Raw genomic sequence first — 13,004 nt, forward strand, 5'->3', positions numbered from 1 at the left:
AATGCCTGAAAGATTACCAGTGCAATGTCAAGGACATCCTGTATGGTTTTATTATTTTTATATTTTCCAGACTCTGGCTTGGCCAAATAGCAATAGGGGACTTTGGCTGGATTAGGAATAAAAGTTTTTCTTTTACTTGGGGTGCGGGGATCATAGAATTCAGAACAAAAAATCATGAAATTGGCCAGATAAGTCATTCCACGCTAAGGTTGATGTTTCCCCTCCCGAGGCCGACTAACTCTGGTAGCAAAACTCCCCTGGCAAATTATTCTCCCTATAATAGCCAGCGTAGTCAGTCTGGTAGCCATGCCCTAGACGCAATGGATAACATCCCACTGCCCCAACGGCCTCAAAACAAGACTACCTTTATATGTGAAGTCAATCTTGCCTTTGGATATACACAACCTTGTCTCCTTCAAGGGAGAAAAGATGTCTTGGTCCAATGAGCTCAGTGGGGGAGGTCTTTTTGGTATGTTCTCAATGACCTGCAAAACTTCTTTGTCATTTCTTGGCTGGAGGCACTTTTTCTACTCAATTCAAACTTACACTTTTCGTATTGTACAGAGGAAGTAATCTTGAATACTATTTGTTCTCTGATAATAATACCATGCTGTATTATTATACTGTAACTGTACCGTGACTTGTCAAAGGCTTCCAATTTCCATGATTAAAATGATCACTGCAAATATATATTTGCCAAGAAACATTATCCAAGTGAGCTTTTCAAAGCCACTAGAAATTTTAGCTCTCCTAGGAGGCCAGCGCACCACAAATGGAACAGACTCGGTGTAGGTGACAACGACAAAAGGCGAGAGATGGCAGTTTTACACACTTTCATTTATGCGTGACCATCCCATTGTTTGGTGTTATGTGATGACAGGACCCACAGGATGTTGGCTAAACAATGCAGGAATGGAAGACGAACCGTTGTTGGGGCATAGGACATACCACTTTTCAAGCTCAATAAGTGTAAAGTTTTGAACGTGAAGCCTCGCTGAAGTGGCTTGTAAAGAAGTTATTTTAGCCACTGACTTGGAAAACTTATTTTTTAAAGTCTAATGTTACTTTAGAATGTAACAAAATTCCTTTGAGAAATGTCTTCACTTTAGCAAATATCTTAACAACAAATTATAGTAGTACAGGGTTTTTAATACAACTCAAACACTCAATTTGAAGGGTTGAAATAATACTAGATTTTGTTTGTGTTGAGTCATTCTAAGTGGGTTCAAGGGTTTCTATTCAGGTAATAGCACCCTTTGCAACAGATTTAAGTGCCTATATGTGAAAGCACATTCAAGTGTTCTTAATCTACTACTATACACCTAAAACTTCACAACTGGTGCTGTTACCCCCTTGTTAGTCCTTTTGTCTCCAAGCAGATTTACCAGTTGCATAAGATCAAAGCTGGCTAAGGAGTACAGCTGGCCAAAGGGAGTCATCATCTCTGGCAGCAAAACACACTCCTAGGCCGGCTTCACTCCTCTGGCAGCTTTCAAAACTATCTTATGGTACCATAGGATCTGCTTGGGGGGAAGAAATTTAGGTCACTTTTGATCTTTGTTTTTTGTTTAGACCATCCACAAAGTGCCAAAGTTCTGGGACTGGTTGCACAGGTGGAATTTGGGTTGAGGTGAATGGTACACCTGTTGCGGGGGCGTGGCTTACAGCATGATTGACAGGAAAGGTCCATTCACTTTCCCAAACACTGCTAAGCAACCGGAGACGCCTGCCAAACTTGTTTGGGTCTCTAGAACAAACCATTACCCCGCGAGGAGGTTATAGTAGCTTTATTACCAAGTAGACAGAAACAACAAATAGACAACTCATTTAATGTATAAATATTGATTAATAATATCTATTTCTTTCGTATAAACATATAGATATGTGTGTAAACTCCTTTTTGAATAAATTAGAAAACTGATCAAACTTACTAACCCCTGACATTTTTGGTATCGTCAAGGGTTTGTGGACTCATTATGCACACCAGACTTGGCACCACACACAAGTATCGCCATGGTAGGGTTGGTACTATGACATTTATTAGAGGAACGAGCACTCCTAGTAGACAACTATAGTCTTCTGAACAGTCCATAGATGTCAGAAGACGGGTAGAACCTGGTTTCAGGGTCGGAAAAATCTCAAAGGTTGTCTGAAAAGGCGGGAAAATTCGTGATCTCAACTCCCAGTGATATCAAGACATCCGGAAGTGGTGGTGACCGGCTGAGGATTTCTCTGCCATAGTCTACATTTTCTTTCCCCTTCTTGACTATTTGGGAACGTCTTCAAGATCATACAAATCTTCAAGATGCCTGTCAGGGAAGAGAGGAGTATCCACGCCTTGTTGAGACTTCGGTCAGCCAAACAGGAAGAGATTTTGGAGACTTCTCTTGACTACAAGAGCGGTGCAAGTTTCAGAGGGAACTTGGACGGGACGAAACGGGTTGGGAAAGGCGTCTTCGTCTGGCCCAACGGCGACAGGTAGAAAAAGAACTTTTTTCATTGGTTAATCAGCTAATAACTTAGTTAACGAGTTAGACATTCTCTTTACCAGTCTGGTTATCAAGTTGCCTTGTATATTAGTTCGTAGATTGGGGTGAAAATTGGTCTCTTTCAGAGTCACTCAAGCGATGAAAATTCAATTTGTTGGACGTTTTGAAGTTGTTGCCATTGATTTGGACTGTGTAAGGAGAGTACAAATTGGTGTGAGAAAGGTTTGATTGATAAATTTCAGTACGCGTGAGGAATACAGATTGTCAGGTATTGTTTTTTTCATATGAAAAATAAACATTCAACTGTCAAAATTGGTGATTTGGGATGCGTGATTTTGACTATCCATATTATTGTTGTAACGTTTCAGATTGTAGCTAACGTTACATAGCTTGTAGCAGTTGTTATGTCCTTGGTTGCTACAATTTCTCTCAACTAAGGGATACACCAAGAATGATCAAAGAGGGATGCAGACAACACCTAAAATAGTCTACTTTTCTTTCTTTTAAAGTGAACAGTTTACTTTTCTCCACATATTTTTGCCCATTTTCCTGCTTACAATCATTTGAAAATATTACAAAATTTACTGAAAACCCTGTGCGGTGGCTTGGATTGATGGAATGGACTCTAAATTATTTTTTTTAATCAACCTCATCCTCGCTATATGATCAGTTGTGGTCCCTCCCTAATCACAGACAGACACAAGCTTGTCCAGACCTTGGACAGTCATATCTCTGGTGTTATATGACAGTAATTTATAACAGATGACCCCTTTGGGACTTATTCCCTTGTGGGTAGAGATTATAACTGTCAGCAGACAAATTGTTGTCTGTGGAAAACGTGTGAAATAAGCCATTAGGTAAATTAAAGATGTCACATGTAACAGCTGTAGTTACTATGTTTGTGAGTATTTCTACAATTGAAAAAATATAACAATTAGTCTTCATTAAAGATGGTATTGAGAAGTGGTCATTTGCATTAGACCTTCAAAGTTGTTTGTGACGCTCTAGCTAGCAATTAGATTTTAATTAGCGGTATGAATTTAGCCTGGTATCCAGCCGTCATATTTGCGGAGAGGACAAAAGAGACTTGGGAGCATGGCTGTCTCCAAGACCCATCCTTCCGTCCCAGGATGGAAATTTGCTAGTTGAGACGTCAGATAATTTTACCCCATCCATCCCCAAATGACATTAAACAGTTGAAAATGTACTTTCATAAGCCTAAAACGACATACTTAACCAGGAAAATCGACAACATTGGCTCCCAAACAATGAGTGGGAGACACAAAAATTTAAGCCCGGGAGAAAGCCCTGCTCCGGAGCTATAATACGGATGGATACCAGGCTAGTTGGAATTTTCCAACATCTGCAATGACAGCTGCCCAGTGTCTCACAAGACAAGGGAGGATCTAAGTAGACACTTATAAGTAAGTAGTGACAGCTGGTAATTTCTGAAAAGTCTAATCACTGCCACCATGCAAGTTGTGCACTGTACTGTTTGAAGGTGATGCACTAATTACATAAAACCACCTCTACCACCTACTGGACCTAATACTTATCAGTTGATGATCTGACCAATTATTATATGCTTGGAAACAGCACTTTGCACATAGCAATCAAAGAGTGATATACATGTACTGCAGACGAATTTAGGAGATAAGCAAATTATCTCTACCATAAGCCAAGACACGCTTTTTTACAAAATCACTTGGATGTGTTATGCAGGTATGTTGGAGAGTTCATGGACAACTCTCGCTCAGGGCACGGCCTGCAGGAATGGGCTGACGGGTCACAGTACCAGGGAACCTTCGACAGGGACTTGAGACATGGGACAGGGGAACACACCTGGGCTGATGGACAGGTGAGGTCGTAAACAGTGATATAAACATGCCACTGTGGTCTTTTGGGGCCTTTTTTTTTCTACTTGCAAATTGTGAGACTTACTCTCCAAGCATAGGTTAAGCTCCAGCTGTTTTTTTGACGTTTTTCTAAGTTGTTTCTATCGGGCTTTCTATTTTGTATTGTTTCTTGATGTCTCTCGTTATGCTGCAGGACATCAAGAATCATTTACTAAATAGAAAGCCCCATGAAAATGTAAAAAAAACAGGCAGAGCCTAAACTCTGCTTGGAGAGTAAATCTGACAATTTCTTAATCCAAGTCTCAAAGTTTGCAGATTGCAGGTTGCAGATATGTCTTTGGAGCCATGCTTTCCAATGTTGTGTCATATAACTATTAGATGTATATTTTTTGTGTGAGATGATTACTAAGATGTGCATTAATTGCTCTTATCCAAGCTCGAGTGTCCAAAATGTATTACACTTAAAGTCATTTTCTAACTTTCAAGAATCCTTCTTCTGGAAAACACCTATATGGAAAACACTAGTTAGACCTATTTCTATTTGTGATCTGTGTCTTAATAATGTCAATAAGTAACAGAATTTTATCTGTGACAATCAGTATTGCAGTAACCCTGTACTATATAAATTGCTTGATAGTCCGTATAGGATAGACCTACACTGTACAACAATGTACTGTTGATAACCTTGGCCTTAATAAAGAACTTGGTACCAAAGTACATGTACGTACGAACAAGGCATTTTAAGCACTTAACTGTAGTCTGGAAACTAATAACAGGTTGCTATGTTGGGACAAGTTTGGGCCATAATTGAATCAAGGTCTGGAAGACTACTAGTAACTCAAAAGTTAACCATGGCAGACTGACTTTATTACACTGCCTCTTGTACACGTACATGTATGTTGTAAAGCTTATTCAGTAATTGTGCTAGCTCTTGAAATGTTTGCGATTGTTTTATTTTCACAAATATGTGTTTTTTCTGCTACACTGCAGAATTGTTACAATCATGAACTTAAATTTAAGCACCAGGAAAACCTTCTCTCTCCTCCTCCCATTGAATCCTCATGAACCTAAATGATATGACACTGGCATTGAAAAGTAAAAAGAACAGGCAACAGTTTAAAAGCACAATGATTTATCAGACAAAGGTTCGAAATTTGTCACCTTAAATCATCAATTTGTTGGCTCCAACCTTTACGGTTCTTGCTAAGCAATTAAGCCTCTTGGTAGATCCGACATTTATGAAGATCTGGCATTTTCCACAAAAGAATTGACAAAGGAAGAAAAGGGTATTTTGTAAAGTCGTACCACGCGTGCCCTAGTTCGTGTCCAACACAATAAAAGGTATGTAATCCTGTGTTTGCTATTACAACACATTAAACAAATGCCATAAAATCCATTTGCAATGGTTCTCACAGTACATGAAAGGCATTCAGGACCACCTAACCCTTTTCCTAAAAGAAACCTAACTGTAGACCTGTACACATTTAGCAAAAAATGCAAGAATTGTGTTGAGATTCAACCAAACATTTGCTCAAGTTAATTTTGATTTATGAAGGTTCAGGCGCTCTTGACGTAATGTGTAATTTGTCCCGCTTAGTTCAATATTTAGTAAATCCTGTACTTTCACACCCCACCCATGTCTAAGCCATGCTGTGTGTAATTAGTGTCAGTTCCTTTGTCCCAAGGTAAACTTAGCTGTTAAATATTGATCAGATAACCCCAGAGGTAAAATCGTAAAAGCTGCGATGGCAAATCTGTTAATCTTTATGCAACTAATTTGCCAGTAAAGTACCATTATGCCATAGCAACCAATACTGTAATTCTCTTTGTCTTCTCCGTACCAAACTTTCACAGTCTGAGAATTGTTAACTTGTTCTCGGAACTAAATGTTCACGGTGGCAATTTATTTGTTATCAGTAATGATAAGTTCATGTTACACCATGAAAACCGTGAACATAAATTTAAAGTACATTGAAAAGAATCAGGAATTACAGTATGTAGAATTTCTATGCAGGTTTCATTCCCCAACCATCACTACTACAAACCACCTGTTGTGCTATTAGAAGTTGGCGACATCTCAAACTTTATTCAAAGGACCATATTGTCTGTTTACATCCCAAGATTGGAAAACATATTCTGTTACTAAGTCGCATTCAAACCTATTGTCCTCCTAGCAAAGTTGTAGGTCAGACATTTTGTTTCATTCACTTTTCAAGCTGGCACAATGCAGAAAGTAACCCTACCAGTATATCAGAAACTATACACTATTCTTTTTAAACAAGACCGTGCTTCGTCACTCTTAGTCCTATTAAAGGCCTGAGTCAGATTGTATTATATGTTTATGTTTATGACAACATCTTCATCTTCTTGGGATAGTCGTGGACGGTTTATTGACTGTCTTCTACAATTCTGATATCTTGTGACATGGAAGGATTTTAGTGATTGTTGTCAAAGAATCGGTGAAAACCTATGACACACAAGAATAATGATACGACAACCTTAAGCCCTTAGGTCAGACATTTCAGTCTTTAAATAAAGGTTGTTTGGTTAGCAGTCGCTACAAGGACCCCCCTCCCTGCCTTCTCTTTCCACCTATGTTGATTCAGGAGGTTAAATGTTAGGTTTTGCAAAGTGCAATGTTTAGTCAACTTCCTTCTCTGTTTTGTTTCCTGAAAAAGAAAAGACTTGACCGAAGGAAAACAAGATGAGATAAGCCACACCTGTTTTATCAAAATGTCCTTGAAATAGAACTGGATAGAAGCTTAAAAACCACAGAAGTTTCTATGTCTTCTAAATTCGTATTTTATGGCAAATATGCACAGTTGGAATCCCCAAATATATACAGTCAAACCTGTATTAGGGCCACCTCTACAGAGGGGCCACCTGTCCATAGTGGCCACTTTTTGTCGGTAACTTGGGTATTTTATCTACAAGTTACCACCTCTATACAGAGGCCACCTGTCTATAATGGCCAAATTTGTCCGGTCCCTTGAGTGGCCGCTATAGACAGGTTTGACTGTACATGTACAAGTAACTTAGCTCTAGAGTAAGACTAAATGTGGATAAACATCAATGATATCTTACTAAAATTTAAAGAAAAGCAAGAGTTCTAAAAGCTTGCAAGTGGTAACGATCGTTACAGATCAAAAACTGGAGGGTCCAGGGGTTGTTTGATCACCTGCACTGTTGACGTAAAAGCTCTTTTCAAGTTTGTCTCCCACAAATCACACCAAAAGCTTAAACTGTCAGAGTGCCTTCAAAAGAATTGATTTGGAGAGACATCTACCTTGCAGTGCACTGCATGGGCTGTAAGGGTTGTTTGAATGAGAAGTTAGCTTCTTGTTCGCGAAGGTCGAGAATTTTACCGCAGACCGACATAAGAAGACTTCCAGGATCTTATAACCTTTGCCAAGTAATGTCAACCTTTGTAAGTGAGGTAAATTTTTAATTGAGGTATTATTCATTGCTTGATGCTTGTGACACAATTTGTTCAAAGTTTGACTGATTTATGTCAGCAAGAAAGGCTAAATTGCAGGACCGTAGTAAAACCAGCAAACTGTTCAGCTGCCCATCGCCATATGTTTAATGACCTAATTTTTTTCCAGGCTAGCTGACCATCTAACTTAAAAAGAGCAATCAAACAATAACCTCTATTACATGTCATCAGGGAATACCAGTGTAACAGGTCACAATATACCCCTGGGCAGAATGTACCCAGGTACAGTCTGGCCACAGGTACATTTTGCACTGTTACTCCCAGAAGTAACAGGCAAAGCCACTAGTGTTTTCTAACAGATACAACAACATAGTACAATCATGCTAAACTTTCTTCTTAGGTATACAAGGATCAAATTTTAAACAACCTCAGTCTGTCACCTTCCTCAGGATCAATACATCTGTATTGAATGATCCTATTGATCAATATTAATGTATTGATCCTCCATCAGTATTGATCATTGAAAATTTTATCTGTGTATACCTTTGTATTGGAAGAAAGTTTAGCATTGTACTATGATTACTACCAACACAGATGAGCTTCCATGATAATATAAATTAAACAATAACTTTTATCCATCACTCCAGGGGTACAAGGGAGACTTCTTTCGAGACCGTCGCCATGGTAACGGCACATACACCTGGCCAGATGGCACCTCCTTCACTGGAACGTTCTATCTGGATAAGAAGGAGGGGTACGGGGAGTTCTGCTTTCCTAACGGTAACAAATTCCAGGTGAGTAACAGATACATGATTATACATTTTTGTGTACATTTAAGTCTTCAGTATCTTTGATATAAATGCTATTTTATCTTTATCCATAAGGTAACCTTAATGTCCATTGTTTTAATAAACATGGTATTTAGGAGATTATTTACAGTGATTTCAATTTAAGCTTCATTTTCAAAATATTGCAATTTGGGAACCACCGTCCGTCGACTTGATGTTTCTAACTACCCTGCTTTTAAAACCAATGAATATAGGTTACCCCGCAGATAAAGGTGACCCAGTGTTACAATATAGCCATTATGGTTCACAATGTGTTCACAAAACATGGAGCAAAATGATAACATCTATAGAAGAACTCTTTTTTTAATGAGGGAATGTTCCACATAGCTATCTTCTGTGGTTCTTAATTGATTTTTACACTTCTTGCACACCAAGCTCATGATAAGTTTGATAATTCATACTTTTGCTTTATGTCACAGGGATTATACAAGAATGATGAGAGATATGGTCCCGGTGTCCTCACCTACCCCAACGGTCGCCAGGATGTCGGACTCTGGAACAAGGAACGCCTTATCCGGCTCTGTACACCAATCAACGAAGTCTTCACCATGCAAGAACACCCCGAGTTCGAGTACAACCCCACACTGCACATCAAAGACATAGAAATCACAGAAATCCTTTCCAAGCTAAAGCACGGATCACAAGATTCCGAGTTACCAACCGTACAATACCTTACCGTTCCTCTCAGTACGGGCGTCCCAACTTCGCTCGCGCTCACCGACACAAACAGTACGGGGCGCGATCCCACAGATAGTATCATGCTAGAATTCGAGGAGGTCATTACGTCCGACTTGGACCCCAGTGTAGAGTTCGAAGAGCAGTTCTTCCACAACGTCTTAGAAAAGAAGCTAGAAGACGTGAGCACGGTTATCAAAGCAGAGAACAATACTCCATCCCTCATAGAGCTGCAGAAGCACATCTACAGACACAGGCTCAGACAGAACACGGTAACGGCCGACATTGAGGCAATACTGAAGGGAGATAGGGGCAATTTCGGTAGGAAGGGACCGTTAGAACTGGCCTCGGAGGATCTGATAAGAGGCTCTACGCGTGGGGATTTCCAGTTGGTGTACAAACTGCTGCAGAAAGGAGAGGTGCACGTTGATGTGGCGGATAGGAACGGTGTGACGTCATTGCTAGGAGCATCTGTAAGTTTGAAAAAAAGTTTTTAAAAAAAAAGTTCTTTTTTTCTCAGATGCCTGTTATTTGCACTTTTGGGACAGGCAAAATTGAACGGTCTTCTACATAGCCTGCCATGTCGTGTTGCTTTTCTGTTTTGGGTTGAAGGTCTGAAAATCACAACAACCATAAGTACAAATCCACTGCAATGAATATACTAATGTATGTGACTTATCTATTTGTAATAGGAGATAGGAAAATTCTTAAAATACACAACCAGTATGAACAGTTACTTTGCTTACATTTCTATGTCTCTCAGAAACCTTCCTTAGAGCTTCTAACTGGAGAGCTTTTTGCTGCTATATGTAGCCAATGTAGGTCCGAAACCTGGCTAAGTTTGTATCGCACCTCTTCTCGGTTCATCACTGGGGTTAACTTATCCATTAGTAATGTTGGAATAACATGATGGTTTCTGTTGTCATAATCTCCACAGGTCAACTGTCACCAGAACGTCATCAACTGTCTCCTTGACAACGGCGCCGACGTCAACAAACTGAGCGACGAGGGAGTATCTGCCATCGCGGCGTGCCACATCTTCTACTACCCCGTCGATTCTTTCAAGTTCAACATTGCCGAAAAGGGCATGAAACCTCCTGAGTCCGAGAGGGAGGAAGCCACGACAGAAGCGGACACTTTGAGCACGGGCAAGAGGAGAGATCCACGGCGCAGAAAAAAGCAACAGAAAACGGGAATTGATGAAACAGAAGCCCAGCTGGCCTTGGAGTTCGAGAAAGCGCTTGCAAAGATGGAGGAACGCGAACCACTGCCAGGTGCTCCGAGTAAAGACTTGGTTACCGGCGACTCAGCGCACGTAGACAGTGGGATCGACCTCATGAGCGCCGAGGTCACCGATGAAGCAAGAAGCCAACAGCTCAAAATAAATCTGACCCCCGAGTTTGCCACGTATGAGGGAATGTCCGAAGAGGACAACCAGTCTTACGACTGGAGACATGCGAAGGAAAACCCCAGCGAACTTGATTTTCACTTAGAAAATGACGTCACCAGTGATTTCGAGTCCAACGAGAGTCTGGTTAACTACAAGATCGAAGTGACGGAACAGCTTATAGAGAGAACTGCGACTGCGCTGAGTATGAACGACCGGGTCGTGAGCAGACTGAGCAAGCAGCGGGACAACGGCACAGCCAGGCAGATGGCCTTTGCCATGTCGGAGTAAGTAAAACTGTGTAAACTTTGCCATTTTGTAGGTCTAGAAGAGCTGCATGCGTGGTGTAAACAGTAGCCGATTGCTGCCTACCCCTGTGTCAGGGACCCGAGCGGCAGTATAGTCAAGTACTGAAAACTACTAGTAACTACATGTACTACTACTAGAAGCCAAGCAAGGCCAACAGATCCCATGCTCAGAACCAAAAGAAAAACTGACAACCGTTTGTTTGACTGGAACAATTTTTTTACACAGCCCTTTTTCCCGATTATTCCCTCCCTTGGAACGTTCCTAACCTGTGCTGTATCTTCTCCAGGCACAGTATCATGGAAGCTACTATCAGGCTCCTACTACGGAGGGGTGCGGACCCCAATGCGGCCCAGGTCCCCATGCCAGCCATGTTCTTTGCCATCAAGGCTGCAGATGTTGGTGCAGTGAAGCGCCTCCTGGAGACTCACGCCTCAACTACAGCACAGCTAGGACCAGAGGTAAAACTTTCAATTTTTTCCTATCTTTCCTGCGCTGTGATTGGCGATGCCTATATTAGGCGAAGACCCAATCCCATATAAAGGCAGGATAGACTATTCACATGCAGTTTGACGGACTCCTCCCCACAGCCGGTTCGTCGACGCCATGGCTACGGAAACACAGAAGATCCACAGAAAGACCGCCAGCAGGTTTTCGGGGTGTAGAAGAGAGACCGAGTATTTACCTCGTTTGCGTTTACAGGGAGTATAGAATTCGAAGATTGCCCTTTTAGTGTCATGAAGATTTCGTATTTTATTTTGCTTTGTGAAACTGCGAGAAGTTGTTGCTGCGTAGGGACGAATGTGAATTGTCTGCGTTTTGCACGTGTATCGCTCTTTGTCATGCTGAGGTCCGTTCTTCTCGCAGACACTGGCGTGCCGGGCATTATGTATGGGTTATGGAAGAAAGCATGCCTCACTGCGAGAATAGAAGCTTATTTTGGGCGTTTGTTAGACATCACAGGTATATGCAGTACTGTCTGAAAGGACGTCGACGGAGAAGGCAAGTGACACCGCCGGCACGGCCGACCCCAGCATGACTGACGCAGCAGCCTTGTGAATGAGCCGGACGTTCCATAGCAGAGCACCAGTAACACTGTTTTTGACAGTGAGACTCACCAGGACAAGTCTGCGATATCTACGACCTTCTGGGAACGGGTAGGGAAAATTGCCGACAACAGAGAAGATAGAGTAGTTTCCTACGGGCGTAGGATTTACAAGCCAAGCAGGTACGCAAGGTTTTGAGCTCGCCGCCATTTTTTGGTGTCTTGTGGAATTTTCCATTTTGATTTGTCTTCCTACGTTGGCTGTTGTGGATCCCTCGGCTGTTTTCTTTCTTGTTCCTTCATGATTTTATTTTCCTGTTTTCCCCTTATGTATGATTATGGTGTGTTTTGTTGGTCAGCAACTATTCTGTCGTTCATTTCGTTTAGCGACTCGTAATTTGCATATGTTTGCGCATCGCACATGTTTCGCGTGCGCAGGTGTGAGTGATTCTATTTGGTAAAATAGGCTTGGTATAATTAATTTTGTGTTGTCTCATTTGAGTTAGGTATGTTGATACAGCTGAGCCACGGCTAGGGCTGCCGTTTACCCCGTCTTTTCGCCATAGGAGCCTTTATGAAGCGGTACAACGTTGTTCCAGTTTCCGCACGCTCGGAGCAGAGCCCGACCTTTTTTATCAAGAAAGAGTCGGAGGCTTCAACTTATCACTGGTAGCTCTATGGGTGAGTTACGTTGTTTGAAAGGCTGTAGACAGTATTTGGTATAGTTTCTTGTCTGCCTATCACGTTTGTTTGTTGCTGTTGTGGAAGGAGTCGAACGTATTGCCTTATTTTACGTATTTTCCTTTGTTTTTTTCTGTATATTTGCTTTGTTTAATTTTGAAGTTAGGTTCGGCGATTCTGGGCATTGCATTTTGTGGACCAGCCAGCATTCAGCAACCCGAAAGCTGAGGGACAGGGCTCAGACGCTCGGACGCTGTCACCACTGCGGAGTTTTCCTAAGG

At 41.4% G+C, this 13,004-nt stretch overlaps 1 protein-coding gene and 1 long non-coding RNA gene across 2 annotated transcripts in view; both read left to right on the forward strand.

The window, feature by feature from the left end:
• The first annotated feature begins 1,966 nt into the window (after window positions 1–1,966).
• Window positions 1,967–13,004, forward strand: part of LOC118427364 (ankyrin repeat and MYND domain-containing protein 1-like) — a 23,831-nt gene continuing 12,793 nt past the window's right edge. The window contains exons 1-6 of the mRNA XM_035837119.1: window positions 1,967–2,478; window positions 4,212–4,347; window positions 8,429–8,575; window positions 9,049–9,777; window positions 10,242–10,978; window positions 11,287–11,458. Of these exons, the coding sequence (XP_035693012.1) occupies window positions 2,306–2,478; window positions 4,212–4,347; window positions 8,429–8,575; window positions 9,049–9,777; window positions 10,242–10,978; window positions 11,287–11,458 (2,094 nt within the window). The 5' untranslated portion in view covers window positions 1,967–2,305. The remainder of the gene's footprint in view (window positions 2,479–4,211; window positions 4,348–8,428; window positions 8,576–9,048; window positions 9,778–10,241; window positions 10,979–11,286; window positions 11,459–13,004) is intronic.
• LOC118427365 lies at window positions 11,936–12,946 on the forward strand. Its single transcript, XR_004832503.1, has 3 exons — window positions 11,936–12,225; window positions 12,609–12,723; window positions 12,886–12,946. It is a non-coding gene; the product is annotated as an uncharacterized LOC118427365 (long non-coding RNA).

The sequence above is a fragment of the Branchiostoma floridae genome, chromosome 12, assembly GCF_000003815.2.
Source record: "Branchiostoma floridae strain S238N-H82 chromosome 12, Bfl_VNyyK, whole genome shotgun sequence".
Lineage (NCBI taxonomy): Eukaryota > Metazoa > Chordata > Leptocardii > Amphioxiformes > Branchiostomatidae > Branchiostoma > Branchiostoma floridae.